The sequence below is a fragment of the Neovison vison genome, chromosome 4, assembly GCF_020171115.1.
Source record: "Neovison vison isolate M4711 chromosome 4, ASM_NN_V1, whole genome shotgun sequence".
In the NCBI taxonomy this organism is placed as follows: domain Eukaryota; kingdom Metazoa; phylum Chordata; class Mammalia; order Carnivora; family Mustelidae; genus Neogale; species Neogale vison.
This window is the reverse complement of record NC_058094.1, coordinates 218,056,575-218,072,133: the sequence shown is the minus strand read 5'-3', so window position 1 is coordinate 218,072,133 and position 15,559 is coordinate 218,056,575. Positions and strand designations below refer to the sequence as shown.

Sequence of the window (15,559 nt, the reverse complement as noted above, 5' to 3'; positions counted from 1 at the left end):
TTTAAAATTATTGTTTAGAGTGATTATATATAACTTACTTAGCCATTTTTCATGATGGATAGTTAAGTAATACTGTAATACACATTTAAATACCTGTGTCCTTAAACACTGTTGGAATATTTTATGTTAGATACCTAGAAATAATTATTGAATAATGTATGCACTAGCATACATTCTTTTTTTTTTAAGATTTTATTAATTTATTTGACAGACAGAGATCACAAGTAGGCAGAGAGGCAGGCAGAGAGAGAGGAGGAAGCAGGCTCCCCGCTGAGCAGAGAGCCCGATGCGGGGCTGGATCCCAGGACCCTGAGATCCTGACCTGAGCCGAAGGCAGAGGCTTTAACCCACTGAGCCACCCAGGCGCCCCCATTCTTAATAATATATGAGACTTACTTTTACCATGAGACTCTGGCCAACACTGAATGTTAAAATTTAGAAGATACTATTATTGATCTAATAAAATTTAAAGTATTTTAAGCCTGGGATACCCTCATTCATATAAACTTTTCTTTTTTAAAGATTTTATTTATTTATTTGGCAGAGAGAGACACAGCAAGAGAGGGAACATAAGCAGGGGGAGGGAGAGAGGGAGAAGCAGGCTTCCCGCTGAGTAGGGAGCCCGATGTAGGGCTTGACCACAGGACCCTGGGATCATGACCTGAGCCGAAAGCAGACACCCAATGACTGAGCCACCCAGGCACCCCAATATAAACTTTTCAATACATAAATCATACAACAACAAAAGGTTAACAAAGTATTAGACTCACCCAATTACCCTGAAACACGGTTTGTCCTAAGCATGCCTTTTAGAATTTACAACTTTAAAGAATTTTTTTATAGATTAAGACTTCAGTCACATATTATACAATTCACTTATTCAAAGGGTGCAATCCAGTGATTTTTAGTCTATTCACAGAGTCACACAGTTATCACCACAGTCAATTGAAGAGCTTTTTCAGGACTCCAAAACAGAAACCCTATATGTGTTAGTAGTCACTTACCATTTCTCCCCGGTCTTCCCAGGCCTAGGCAACAACTTACTTCCTTTTATCTCTATAGATTTTTCTATTCTGGACATTCCATGTAAATGGAATCATGGAATGTGTGCTCTTTTGTGACTGGCTTCTTTTACTTAGCATGTTCCCAGTGTTCATCCATGTTGTAGTATGATTCAGTCCTTCGTGCCCTTTTGTGGCTGAATGATAACCTATTGTTTGAATGTACCCCATCTTATTTACCCATTCTGAGTGTTGTTTCCACTTTTTGGCTATTGTGAATAATGCTGCTGTGAACATGCATGTACAAGTTTTTGTGTGAACATATGTTTTCATTTTGTTGGGTATGTGTTTCGTTTTTGTTGGGTATAATAATCTTTTGGGGAACAGCCAGAATATATTCCAAAACAGCTGTAGCATTTTACTTTCTCACCATTACTAAATGAGATTTTTGGTTTCTCCCATCTCCTCACCAGCACATTTACTGTCTTTCTGATTATAGTTGTTCTAGTGTGTGTGAAGTGGTGTCTCATTGTGGTTTTGATTTGCATTTCTCTGATGGCTAATGATATCAAGCATCTTTTCATGTACTTATTGGCTTTCATATATCTTTTTTGGAGAAAGAATTTCTTTTTATAAATAGTTGTACATGGCATGCAGAGACCAAATAAAATACCATAGATTTGAGATAAGAATAATTATCAGAGTTGATGAGCAATGTTCTAATAATAGAAATTAGATAAAAAAGAAAGAATAGCCAGGATTATTTCTTCTAGAGATAGCAAAAGGTGCTTGTTCTAAGATTAGATATTTATTAGAAGGAGAAAGAAAAGTAGAGATTATAGGAATAAAATGGAATGCAGTTTGGGTCTGAAAAGAGAACTATAGAAGGCAAGTAAGTCTGAGATTGGGAAGTAAAAGTAAGGTAGACTAAATGAAAGGATTATAATACTAGGAATGTGATAGTAGCTAGCTACTAGAAGTTTTCTTTTATGGCTGTAAACCAGTACTAAACAAAAAACCATGATTAAAATTTGGTGACCATGTCACCAATTTAGCATTTAGAAAAGAATGTTCATAAGGTTTTTAAAAATTTTGTATTTAGAAAATATATTTATATGGAAAAGTATAAAGGACAGTATATTAAAGTCTGTGTTTAGTCACCTCCAATAAACAAGTAGGAGTGTTTGTTATACATTACACTACACACACACAAATGTGTGCCAGTTTATACAAGGAGATCTCAAGGTATCATGAAGTTTACTTAAAGAATATAGTAAAGTCTGCATTACAAAGAATTTAAACTAACAAATTAATATACTAGCTGAAATAATATGTAATAATATTGGTGGCCTCCTGAATTTTGATGGCCACTCCTTTAAGAAGGTCTTTAAGTTTTAAGACAACCTTTTATTTTTTTTAAACTTTACAGAAATCTTTTTTTTTTTTAAGATCTTTTTTATTTATCTATTTGACCGACAGAGATCACAAGTAGGCAGAGAGGCAGGCAGAGAGAGAGGGGAAAGCAGGCTCCCCGCCTGAGCAGGGAGCCTGATGCGGAGCTCGAAGCCATGACCCTGGGATCATGAGCTGAGCTGAAGGCAGAGGCCTTAACCCACTGAGCCACCCAGGTGCCCCAAGAAAACCTTTTATTATGGAAAATTTTAAGCATATACAAAGTAGAGTAGTGTAGTGAGTCCCATGAACCCATTGATAAAAGATAGTTTATATTCACTTTAAAAAAACTAATGTGAAAGTTTAGACTAATGTATTTTGTTTTGGTCTAAATTATTCTTTGCAAAAATACTTAGGCAATTTCATTGATTCTAGCTTTTTATTAAGATAGGGTGCTTATTTTTAAAAAGTCGATAGAGAAAAATTGTTCCTGCTTTGATAGCCTAATCAAGGACATTTAATTTTAGAATCTGGAGAAGGTACATAAACCTGGTTCTTTTGAAAGTATCTTTTCAGCCTTTAAATATGAGACCTCCCCTTTTTCTTTTTCAATCAGGTAATTCTTTCATGTGGTATTTAAATAAAGAAATTTTGTTTCAACTCTGTTTCTATATTCTATACATCTAGGTTCCCGTGAACTTTTTAGGTCACTATTTTTCTTTGGGGTGTGTATGTATATTTTCTGGGTTTTTTTTTTTTTTTTAAATGTAGTTACAGGCAAATACAAAAATATTTTTTTTTCTCATTTCCCTACTTCTCTTTGCGTATACAAGCCATCATACCATATATATCATTCTGTATCTTAATGTTTATGTAGACCACCCTGGAAATGTTCCATTTCCATATATAGAGAACTTCTAAATACTCTTTTTATAGCTATAGATTTCAATGTATAGATATACTCTAGTTTCCCAGAATACTGTAGTTATATCAAAAGTATGCTTGCGTGGATCAAAAGGAAATTTATGTGTGTATTTCTGATAGATACTTTGAAATTTCGCTTTGTAGGTCTTGCTTAATTTTGCGCTGCCACTGACAGTGTGTGAGATGCATATTTACCATAGCCTAATCGACAGAACATGTTCAAGCTTTTGGACTTTTACCACTCTGATAAGTGAAAAATATTTTGACAAGTTTGAGTTTGCTTTGCTCCTCATGAGGTTGACCATCCTTTCATGTTTGAACGCCATTTCTGCTTCTGTTTGTGTGAACTGTATTTCATATACTTTGCCCATTTTTTTAATTGGTTGTTAGTCTGAATCTCACATTTTCAGCTCTTTGCATATTAGGAGGATTACATTAATGCTGAGTGAGTGCAGGTAGTTTTTACCAGTTTGCTTTTGCCTTATGACTTTGGCTTTTAGGTCACAAATCTATTTCTTCATGGTTTATATTTGTCTTTAGACTGCTTATAGTTTGTTTTGCCTTATAAAAAGCTCTTAGTTTTATGTGGTTGACCCTAACATTTTTTCTTTTATGGCAGATTTTGCATCATAATTATAAAGTCCTTCTTAACTTGAGGTTATAAAGGATTTTGCCATGTTTTCTTCCAGTACTTTATGGTTTGTTCCTTCCTTCCTTTTTTCAACATTTAAGTCTGATTCATTTAGTTTACCCTAGTATACAGTATACTATGGATGGTATATACAGAAGTACAGATGAACCTTTTTCCTAAACTAGTTCAACTGTCGCAACATGGACATTTTTACCCTTTTTCAGGGGTATATAATATATATAATTTCCTTTATATATTAGAGTTTATATTGGTCTGTCAGTCTGTTGAACTGGCACTATCAATGAAGGAGCAAAGAGTTTTAAAAAACCAGCCTCCAGTAGTGGAATGAAGGACTGACTGATGACTTTCCCTTATTAATGAGAGTAGAAGGTATTTTTGTCTGCTGATGAAATATACATACACTTTGGAATTAAGCATACCTATATTAGAAGATACGTGACAGGAGTGCATGAGGGAAATTACCAAGGGAACTGAGAGGTGTAGTAAATAGCCACGGTTCACTCATGACCTTATATGCCATGTTAAAGAATTTTAAATTTTCCCTATAAGGAACTGGAAATTTTTGAGGAGTATTTGAATTTTGCCCTATAAATAATGAAAAATTTGAGCAGACTACTGAAAAATAAAATTATATTTTAGAATGGAGTTCTAAATCTCAGTTCATTGAGCCTATCAACAGTTGTTACATGAGCTTCAGGTTCGGTGAATCTCCTGAAATTCTATGTTTCAGAGAGAGCATCTAAGACTTTCTTCAGATTCTCAGAAGTCTTTTTTTTTTTTTTTTTTTTTTTTTAAAGAGGCAAGGGAGGGGCAGAGGGAGAGAGAGAATTTGAAGCAGGCTCTGTGCCCAGCACAGAACCTGATGTTTGGAGCTCATTCTCATGACCCTGAGATCATGACCTGAGCCAAAGTCAAGACTCAGAAGCTTAACTGACTGAGCCACCCAGGTGCTCCAAATTCTCAGAAGTCTTTGACACACACACAAGTTAAGAATACCTTCTTTAGAAAGAGTCCTCTGGTGACATGGGATAGGGCTTAAAACTAGAGATAGGATGCTAATAAACAAGTTTTTGCATCAAGTATACAGAATATGAGTAGCAGAGGGTAAAAGTGAACTTTCTGTCTGTTCATTATTTCTGGAAAGTACAGCCAGTTTTTAATATTTGTAGTAGTTATGGTCTATAAATTCGCCAGAAACACTGAATTAAAGAATATTAGACCGTTGCTTCTAAGGGAAATGAAGGGTAACTACTATATAAATGAGCCAAAATGGCCTTTGTGTATTGGCCCCTAGGTTATTTATTTCTTCACAGCTGGCAAGAGTCCATTAGCTTAAAAGCCTTCTGGCATAGGGCACTTGTTTACAGTCTGACAGTGAGAACAGGCAGGCAGGGTATCACCTGTTCATCCTCAGATGGGAAGGTGTGCATTGGGCAACTTAGATTTTTCACTGCTCTGTGTGTGTCTATATAAGCACCACACATATTGATTTTGGGAATACAAAAAAGGGAGACAAATTTGCATATATGGAATCCACAAATAAAGAGAATCAACTGTATCAGTCCAGGCTCTTGAGTGATGAGACTTCCAGTGATGAGACTGTTCCCTCATGTCTTCTCTAATATTTCTCTTGCTGGATAGTTTAAATGGTTGTTATATTAAGCTAAAATCTGTCTCCTCTTTTTTCTAATCGTAGGTCCTAATGTGGATTTCTGAATTGTTCCTTCTTCAATGTACTGTTTAGGTCATCTTATATTTACCTTTACACTGTTTTTTCCCCTGTAGCCCAAAGATTTTCAATTTCTTTGGCAACTTCTGGTTCTCTAAGTACTTCAGTGATTTAAGAGTGGAACCTTGAATTTTCTTGTTAGTAACTAACACATCACCTCTCTCTCCACTCCCCTTCCCCCTTAAAAACTGACCAACCTGAATTCCCACTGCCTCACTTGAGTGCATACTGTATTTGTCAGTCTTTTTCAGTTGTAAATTATTCAAATTCATCTAGAAGGATGGGGCATGTGTGGAAAAGACCAGGTTAGAGGAATTTCAAATATACAGAAAAATAATTTTTATCTCTTTCCAGTGCCTTTTCACTTCACACTCCTGACGTTACTTCTGCTTCCCCCTTGGTTAGCTTCATTCTGTAACTAGATTTTCTCAGTGTAGTAGGGAGAATGGCCACGGACAGCTCCAGGTTTCTATCCTGTTGGCACAGTGTAACCATAGTCAAAACAGAGACTTTCTCAGGCAGTATGCATTAATCAGTTTAGGGACCAACTCTGTTTGGGCCATATATCTAGGCCTGGATCAGTTGCTTTTGCCAAGGATATGGGAAACTGATTTACCAGCTTGTGTCTCGTGTAGCCAGAAAAGCAGTGACCCTTGATTAATATGCTTACTGGTGTCATGTGGATTTTTAGTGAAGGGCAGGCTCCCAGAAAGCACAGGGATGTTAGGCAAGTAAACAACAAATACCAATTATACATACTAAGGTAAGTATTTTATTCCCACCATGTTTAGGAATAAATAGCAAGACATCTTTTAAGGACTGTTCGTGTGATTGAAGGATTACATTGATTTTGCTTTAAATCCTCAACAATATATGAGCAAAACATATTAAACAATACATTAGAAGGATCAGTCACCATGATTAAGTGGGATTTATTCCAGGGATGCAAGGGTACCTCATTATTCACAATCAACATGATATACTACATCAACAAAATGAAGGATAAAAATCATATGATTATCTGAATAAATGGAGAAAAAGCATTTGACAAAATTCGACATTTGTTTGGGATAAAAACTCAAAAAAGTTGGTTTGAGGAAAGATACTGAAAAACTCAGAGCTAACATCATTGTCAATGGTGAAAAAGAGAGCTTTCACCCTAAGATCAAGAACAAATCAATGATGTCCATTCTCACCACTTTTATTCAACATAGTACTGGAAGTCCTATCCTATCCACAGCAGTCAGACCAGAAAAAGAAATGGGGCATCCATATTGGTAAGGAAGAAGTTCACCTGTCTATTTGCAGATGACATGATACTGTACATAGAAAACCGTAAAGACCCACCAAAAAACAAAACCAAAAAAAGCTACCAGAGGTAATAAGTAAATTCAGTAAAGTTGCAGGATACAAAATTAATACCCAGAAGTCAGTAGCATTTCCATGTGCTGGTAATGAAGGGACAGAAAGGGAAATTAAGAAAACAGTTCCATTTATAGTTAGACCAAAAAGAATAAAATACCTAGGAATAAACTTAACCAAAGAGGTAAAAGACCCATACTTTGAAAACTATAAATATTAATGAAAGAAATTAGAGGTGACATGGAAAGATATTCCATGCTTATAGATTGGAAAGATTAATTTTGTTAAGATGTTCATACCACCCAAACCAATCTATAGATTGAATGTAATCCTTATCAAAACACAAACATTTTTCACAGAACTAGAACAAATAATCCTAAAATTTGTATGGAACCACAGAAGATCCCAAATAACTAAAGGAATCTTGAGAAAACAGCAAAGCTGGAAATATCACAATTCTAGAGTTCAAGATATACTACAAAGCTGTAGTAATCATACCAAGTATGTGGTACTGGCACAAAAATAGACATATAGATCAATGGAGCAGAATAGAGGGCCCAGAAATAAACCCACGACTGTATGGTCGATTAACCTATGACAAAGAATGCAAGAGTAAACAATGGGGAAAAGACAATCTCTTTAATAAATAGTGTTGGAAAAACTGGACTATTTATACCATATATAAAAATAAACTCAAAGTGGATTAGAGACCTAAATGTAAGACCTGAAACCATAAAACTCCCAGAAAAAACATAGGCAGTAATCTCTTTGATATCAGCCTTAGCAACATTTTTCTAGGTATGTCTCCTTAAGCAAGGGAAATAAAAGCAAAAATAAATTATTGAGACTACACCAAAATAAAAATCTTTTGCCTAGCGAAGGAAACCACCAACAAAAGAACAAGGTGACCTACTGAATGAGAGAAGATATTTGCAAATGATACATCTGATAAGGGGTTAATATTCAAAATATGTAAAGAACATACAACTCAACACCAAAAATTCCAAATAACCTGATTAAAAAATAAGCGAGGACCTGAATAGATGTTTTTCCAAGGAAGACCTACAGATGGCCAACAGACACAGGAAAAGATGCTCACCATTCCTAATCATCAGAGAAATGCAAATCAAAACCACAATGAGGGGAATGCCTACCTGGCTCAGTCAGTAGAATATGCAACTCTTGATCTTGGGGTTATCATTTTGAGTGTTGGGTGTAGAGATTACTTAAAAATAAAATCTTAAAAAAAAAAAAAAACCCAGTGAGATAACACCTTACACCTGTAAGAATCACTAAAATCAAAAGAAGTGTTAGGATGTAGAATGTAGAAGGAAAAAAACTCTCATATGCTGTTGATGAAAATTTAATTTGGTACAGCCACTGAGAAACAGTATGGAGGGTCCTGAAAAATAATAAAAATGAAAACAGAAATACAAACAAAAAGCAGAATCAGAGAACAAAGTGATGGCTGCTAGAGGACAGGAGAATAGAGGGATAGGCAAAATGGATAAAGGGAAGTAGGAATTCCAGGCTTCCAGTCACACAATTAATAAGTCAAGGGGATGAAAGGCTTAGGGAATATAGTCAATGATATTATAGTGTTGTATGGTGATGGATAGTAGTTACAGTTGCAAGTATAGCATAATGGATAGAGAAGTTGAATCACTGTGCCGTACACCTAAAACTGATATAATGTGTGTCAACTAGATTCAAATTACAATTTTAATTGCTTTTGCTTTAAATGTTGACATGTTATTTCTCAGTGATGGGTCCATAGGAATCTGTTATATTTTCTGTTCACTATTTATCTGTTAAAATACTTCATAATTTTAATAAAAAGCAAAGTCAATTTTGCTTTAAGTTGGTGAAAGTAGATACTTGAGTCATAATTTTCTTTTAATGACAAGTTAGCATTACAAATGATGTTGTATCTGACATACTAATCCATATGATATTTTAAAGATATTATAAAGGTAAAGTATTGAGCTTTTTAAAATGATGCGAATAAATGTATGATTTATTGCCTTTACCTCACACCATATATTTATGATACCATAGGTACCTGCAAGATGTGGAGTTACAGTCCGAGACAGTCTAAAGAAAGCTCTGATGATGAGAGGTCTAATCCCAGAGTGCTGTGCTGTTTACAGAATTCAGGATGGGTATGGTTTGTATGTGATGTGAAATTTTCTTTAAAAAGGAAAAAGAAAACCTCACACATTAAACTTCGGGGTTTTCTGTAGCAGCTTTACCCAAACCTAGGGTATTGAAATTTAACTTTGGAAAAAAAATATTAAGTTAGCCTAAAGAAAACTTGCAGGCCTTTTGAGGAGTTAACTTTAGATATTTTGTGTGATGGTAGTGTTTGTTCCTCTGATCAAATGACTTTATTTGGAGTGTGAGATTCAGTGTGGCTTATTTGAATAATGGACTCTTCCCCATTCCCCTGTTTTTAATATACACTCATAGTTTCACAAAAGGCTTATCAAAATTAACATTTTATATTAAACTATTTTTCTTTCAGAAAAGTATCTAAAATTGTGCCAAGATCCCAGCCCCCCTACAAATGAATCCTATCTAAAAAATATATATATATATCCTTTTGGGGCATGTTGTCCCTTGAGCGCTTTTTTTTTTTTTTTTTTTTAATGGATAGATAAATCCGTACCTCTGATTTTTTAAAATTTTATTTTATTTTATTTTTTGAGGAGGGGACCCTAGGAACAATCAATTTTCTGCTGTTGTAGGTCTTTTCTGGAGCTGGCTTGAAGAAAAGAGTACATCTCTTTACCCTGCTGTTTGTCCAAGAGTGATACATTTATTTGGGGTAAACTTAAAAATTAATTTATTGCCATTTAAATTTCTAACGATGGAAGACCAGGGAGCCAAATCTCCCTCACCATTACTAGCCCCTCAATAACCAATTTTCATGGCTTCAGCATGAGGTGTATGAAGATTTTTAGATATGATAACCAAGAAAAGCTGTGTCTACACTTTTCAGAGAGAAGAAACCGATTGGCTGGGACACTGATATTTCCTGGCTCACTGGAGAGGAACTACATGTAGAAGTGTTGGAAAATGTCCCACTTACCACACACAACTTTGTATGTACTTTTACGTTTTTTCCAAATGTCAAAAGCATTCAAGTTCTTGCATATGAATTTTTATTTAGGAAATATGAAATATGGATGCATAATTTTGAGACCAATATTTTACCTAAGTTGAAAATCAGTTCTGTTCTTTAAAAAATGTGTATTTAGGGGTGCCTGCGTGGCTCAGTGGGTTAGATCCTCTGCTTTCGGCTCAGGTCATGGTCCCAGGGTCCTCAGCAGAGAGCCTGCTTCTCCATCTCTCTCTCCCTGCCTCTCTGCCTACTTGTGATCTCCATCTGTCAAATAAATAAATAAAATCTTTTAAAAAAAAATTGTATTTTAACTAAAGAGTTTTATTTTCTTTTTAATTTGAAAAAGTAATAGATGTCTTTCAATAAAAAGAGCTGAAAAGAAAATCTGAATGGTACAAAAGTATATCAGATGAGAAAAGGAAAATACCTAATAGGGTAAACACTTGTTAATTATTGTGTAGTCTTCCAAACTTTCTGCTTGTACAAACATGTGCTTATACTTTGAGAGCCCAAAGTTCTCTCCATTCTCTTTTTCTCTCCCTTCCCTTTATTTCCATTTCTTTCCTAAAACTAAAAATGGAGTCCTGTTCTGTGCGATAGTCTTCACCTTAACCAAAAAAAAAAAAAAAAAGATTAAGCAGTCCATCATGGATGTCTTTCCACATCAGTACACTTGGCTTTATGTTTATAGTGATTGCATAATAGTCCATAAGAATATGAATTCAGTATATTTATATTTAACCATCCTCTATTAATAGACATTTAAGTTTTTTTTAAATCTGTTTTGTACAGGGCTAAACAGAATCTTTTTGCATACATCTTGATACACTTGTGTAAATGTTTCTGAAGGGTGAGTTAATGGAAATGGACTAGCTGTCCTTGAGGACCTCCCCCTTCATCTGGTTTTTGCATTTGCTGGAATCTAGCCTAAGCTAAGTGTCACCAGCATGATACCTGGAATGTGGGGCATCTCCACCTTAGAGATGAGGATATAGTGCCCAGAGCTTGAGAACCTACCCTCTGAAAGGGTAAGGCAGAAGCCAGGAGTAGAATGATCTATAAGGCAGGAATGCTTTTCTTACTTCCTATTGGAATTTTGACCATAGTTTATTCTTTCTAGATGGATAGATAGCTAGTTATTGCTTCCCTTTCGGCATCAAGTGCTTTCCCATGTGCTTTGGTGATCAGTATAGCTAGACTCCTAAAGCAGACGAGTAATGAGCTGATTTCCTTGGGGATTTGTGTTTTCAGGGCTCCATTAGTGGTGAATAATGATGAATAATTTGTGCTTCAATAAGGCATCTTTTCAATGAGTGTTGGCAGTCAGATTTACTATGTAGTGAATAGTTTTGTAATGATGACCTAGCAAGTTCATTACCATTGATTTTTTTTAATTTGTAGAATTTCAAGTGGATAAATCTGAAGATAATTATAAGTTTTTAGGAATCCAAAAACAATAGAGGTTACATTTCATGAAGATTACTACTCCTTTTCCTAATTATTTTTCTTGGCTAGAAAGTAGTTGAGAGGTAAGAGACCTAAGTTGTTAACCATAAAATGGTGTTAAAGTGGTGCATCAGGAAGATCCTTGATGCAAGAGGATAATGAAAACAAGCTGCAGCCTAGTTCCAGAGTATGGAAATCCTCACAATACAATTGAAGCCCTGCCACTAAATATTTATTAAGAACTTTCCATTTGCCAACACGGTGTCTGATCTGGGACTCTGACAATGAATAAGAACAAACAATATCCCTGCCTTTGAGTAGACAGACAGATGTTTTGAAAAGAACATTTCATAAACACTCTTAATTACTATGTATGTATAAAGTACTGTAGATGCACAGAGTAGACTCCTAACCTAGCCTTTGGGGAGTGAGGAAGGTTTCCCAAAGGAAGAACTCTCTAAGCTAAGGCCTGAGAGATGAGGGAATAGCAGATGGAGGGAAGGGAAGAGCACTCTAACCAGAGGAAAACAGGGAGAAAGCATGGGATTTCTCAGTCTTTTTTTTTTTTTTTAAGATTTTATTTATTTATTTGACAGAGATCACAAGTAGATGGAGAGGCAGGCAGAGGTGGGGGGGAAGCAGGCTCCCTGCTGAGCAGAGAGCCCGATGCGGGACTCGATCCCAGGATCCTGAGATCATGACCTGAGCTGAAGGCATCGGCTTAACCCACTGAGCCACCCAGGCGCCCGGACTTCTCAGTCTTGAAAGAAGTTCAGTGGGAATGGTGTCAAGTTGGAGAGGGGCTGGTTACAGTGTAGCAGGAGTTATGGGTAGAGTAAGAAGAACCCAGCTCCTAGCAGTCCTTGTAAGGCACATAAAAGATTTACACTTCCCTTTAAAATAATTGGAAATTGATTGTGATCAAGGGAGACATGTAGATTTGCGTTTTAGAACAATTGCACTCAGTGTCGTGTAGAGCAAGTGTTCTGCTTAAGAGAGAGAATTCCTTTGCTTCCCTGTGCTGGAAACTCAAGGCAACTCAAGGAATGCTGGTTATCCTCCCAGTTTCCTAGAGTCCTTTATAAAAGCAGTTCCTATGGTATTTGCCTACATTTCAGGAGTCCCTGGGAACTGCCAGGGTGGAGGCAGCAGGAGAGGTAGAAAAACAAGAAGATATACCTTCCTGTAATCACTTTTATTCACAAAGGTATATTCCCAGGTCCAATTACATGTCACAATTGATACTCAAATGCATTCCCACATTTGCTTCTCCTCATTTCCGCTCTTCTCTGCCCCTCCTGCCCTATTTGGTTTTCTTCTTCACATATACAAATAGTCTGGTAAACATAGTTTTCAAGTAGAATCAGTAGCTGGAAGAAAGACTGCAAGCGAGTAGATTAATGAAAAGAGAAATTAGAGCTTCGTGAAACTTAACAGATTATTAGGTGAGTGAAAAATGGAGAGGATAGGAGAGGCTCGGAGGACGGTAAAATGCTGATTCCTGGGAACACGTTTTGTATTTTTCTGTGCTTTATTTTCTGAAATTCTGCAAGAAATACGAAAAACACTTGCTTGGCAAATATTAGCCAACATAAATGTTAAAGATTTTCTAATTTCTTTTATATCCAGAGACAAACAGAACAGTAACAAAACTAAAAACAAGCTGTTGCCTTTGTATACCCTAGAAAGTGATACATAGCCCAAAAAGTAAAGCAAACAAGAGCCACTCTTAAAATTACCTGAATGTTCTCAAAAAGCCTAGAGTGCCTGATGTGCTAAGATGTCATTTTCCTGATGGGACATTATTTTTGAAAACTTTTTGTCCTGTTAAATGCATGTTTACTGAAAAAAGTTTGGTAAACTGTGGGTATTGAAATCAACTTAATGGATCATAAAAAAACATTCCCATATAATAGGAAATCCTCATGTATATTATAGATAGTCAGGATAAATACTAGTGTCTAAATATAGGGGTGTCCTGGGTCATGATGTAAAATGTGTTTCTTATTATTGTTAGTGATGAAAACTGTCTGAGAAGAAGGTGCATAAAGAATACACACAGCAGGGGCACCTGGGCGGCTCAGTGGGTTAAGCATCTGCCTTCGGCTCAGGTCGTGATCTCAGGGTACTGGGATCAAGCCCCGCATTGGGCTCTCTGCTCAGCAGGGAGCCTGCTTCCCCCCTCTCTTTCTGCCTGCCTCTCTGCCTACTGGTCTCTGTCAAATAAATAAATCTTTAAAAAAAAACCAAACCATATATATATAGATATATATAGATATATATATCTATATATATATACACACACACACACACATACACATATATATATACATACACATACACACACACAGCAAAGCAAAGACAGAGGACAAAATAGAGTCACCCGTGCTCTCACCACTCTGAAGTAGCCACTGTTAACATTTTGGTATTTCTCTTACATTTTCTGCTTATTCTATACCCAAAACAGATGAGCTAAAAATAATTTCTGGCTTCAGTAGTTATCATGTAGAGCCTCCCTAACACAGTTCTTTTATGTGACCTCTGTGTAAGTCATTTGCCTTCTGACATGGAGTTCTTCCATGTTGCCTTTTAAGTTTCCTGGAGAGGAGTGTTCACAAATTTAGGTGTTCTAATCCTCTAACAAACCAATAATTAATTAGAAGTGGTTCTTACTGTCTTTTAGGTGATTTTCCTGTCCTGTAGCCTTGTTAGTTTCTGTTTTGAAAGCTCTTTGAGTGATTACCTTCCCATTACTAAGTAGTTACTTTCAGCCATAGTTTCTTGCTTTACCAACTTCACTGACTCCAAAGGGAATTAGTTCATTTGTAGCATTACATTTCTTCTTCCTTCTTCCCCTTCTGCACTGTGATTTGTTGTTGGTGGTGGTGTTTGGTTGGTTGGTTGGTTGGTTTTTGGGGCAGGTTCCTTTATTGGGATACCTTTGTAACTTTAAGTAATAGAAGGATACCATTGTTTCTTGTTCTGTCAGCACCAGTAAGCATCTCTTAACTCCTTTCTTTGTACAATTACTAAAGTATGCCCTTACCCTTCCTTTCATCCCTGATCCCTCCTTCTATTTATCATCTCTGTTTTGATTTTTATGGAGTCAAGCTTGAAAATAGTTTCCAGTCTTTTACTCACTTTACATCTTCTCGACTTCTGAGTTTTATAATAGTATATTGGGTAGGAGATAAATACATACAGTCCATCTATTGTCTTGGACCCCTCCCCCAGTTTTCATTTTAATATCTTATTATGTAAGGCACTCTCATGATTTGAACATATTAAAGATTTGTTATTTCAAGCGAGAGAATAAATAAGTTCATTTCTGAGAAGATTCTTGCAGTTTTTGAAATTCTCTGTGGTGTTTTTTACTTTGCAGGTACGGAAAACTTTTTTCACCTTAGCGTTTTGTGACTTTTGTCGAAAGCTGCTTTTCCAGGGTTTTCGCTGTCAAACATGTGGTTATAAATTTCACCAGCGTTGTAGTACAGAGGTTCCACTGATGTGTGTTAATTATGACCAACTTGAGTAAGTAATCAAAAAGTCTCTTTTCTACTGACATTTTACTTTTCTTTATGTGAAACTAGTGTATCTTAGAGCCTGGGAACTTTCTATCCAGTAGAGTTATGGGGAATTTAAAAAGGATGCCTGGAGAATATGCTGTAGTATAGCCAATACTACTCTCCTGAATTGTAATTCTGATTAAGCTATACATCTCATTTATGTCTTATCCCCTCTTTTAATTAATAAAGATCCCTTGCCCATAGACATCATTTTTAGATGGTTTTTGGGAGGAGAGTGGGTGTGATTTCAATTAAGTTAACCATTGTATTTTTGGATCACAGATCGGGGTTCTGGTTCTATCACTATTTTGTAAATTATATGTATTCTCTCTCTCTCTCTCTCTCTGTCTCTTTCTCTTTCCT

The 15,559-nt window shown here is 36.0% G+C and overlaps 1 protein-coding gene across 2 annotated transcripts in view; it reads left to right on the top strand.

Annotated features, from left to right (window-relative positions):
* BRAF (B-Raf proto-oncogene, serine/threonine kinase) overlaps positions 1-15,559 on the top strand; it is a 179,541-nt gene that overhangs the window by 101,279 nt on the left and 62,703 nt on the right. For both annotated transcript variants that reach the window (XM_044246722.1, XM_044246723.1), the window contains exons 4-6: positions 9,119-9,222; positions 10,062-10,164; positions 15,013-15,161. In XM_044246722.1, the coding sequence (XP_044102657.1) occupies positions 9,119-9,222; positions 10,062-10,164; positions 15,013-15,161 (356 nt within the window). The remainder of the gene's footprint in view (positions 1-9,118; positions 9,223-10,061; positions 10,165-15,012; positions 15,162-15,559) is intronic.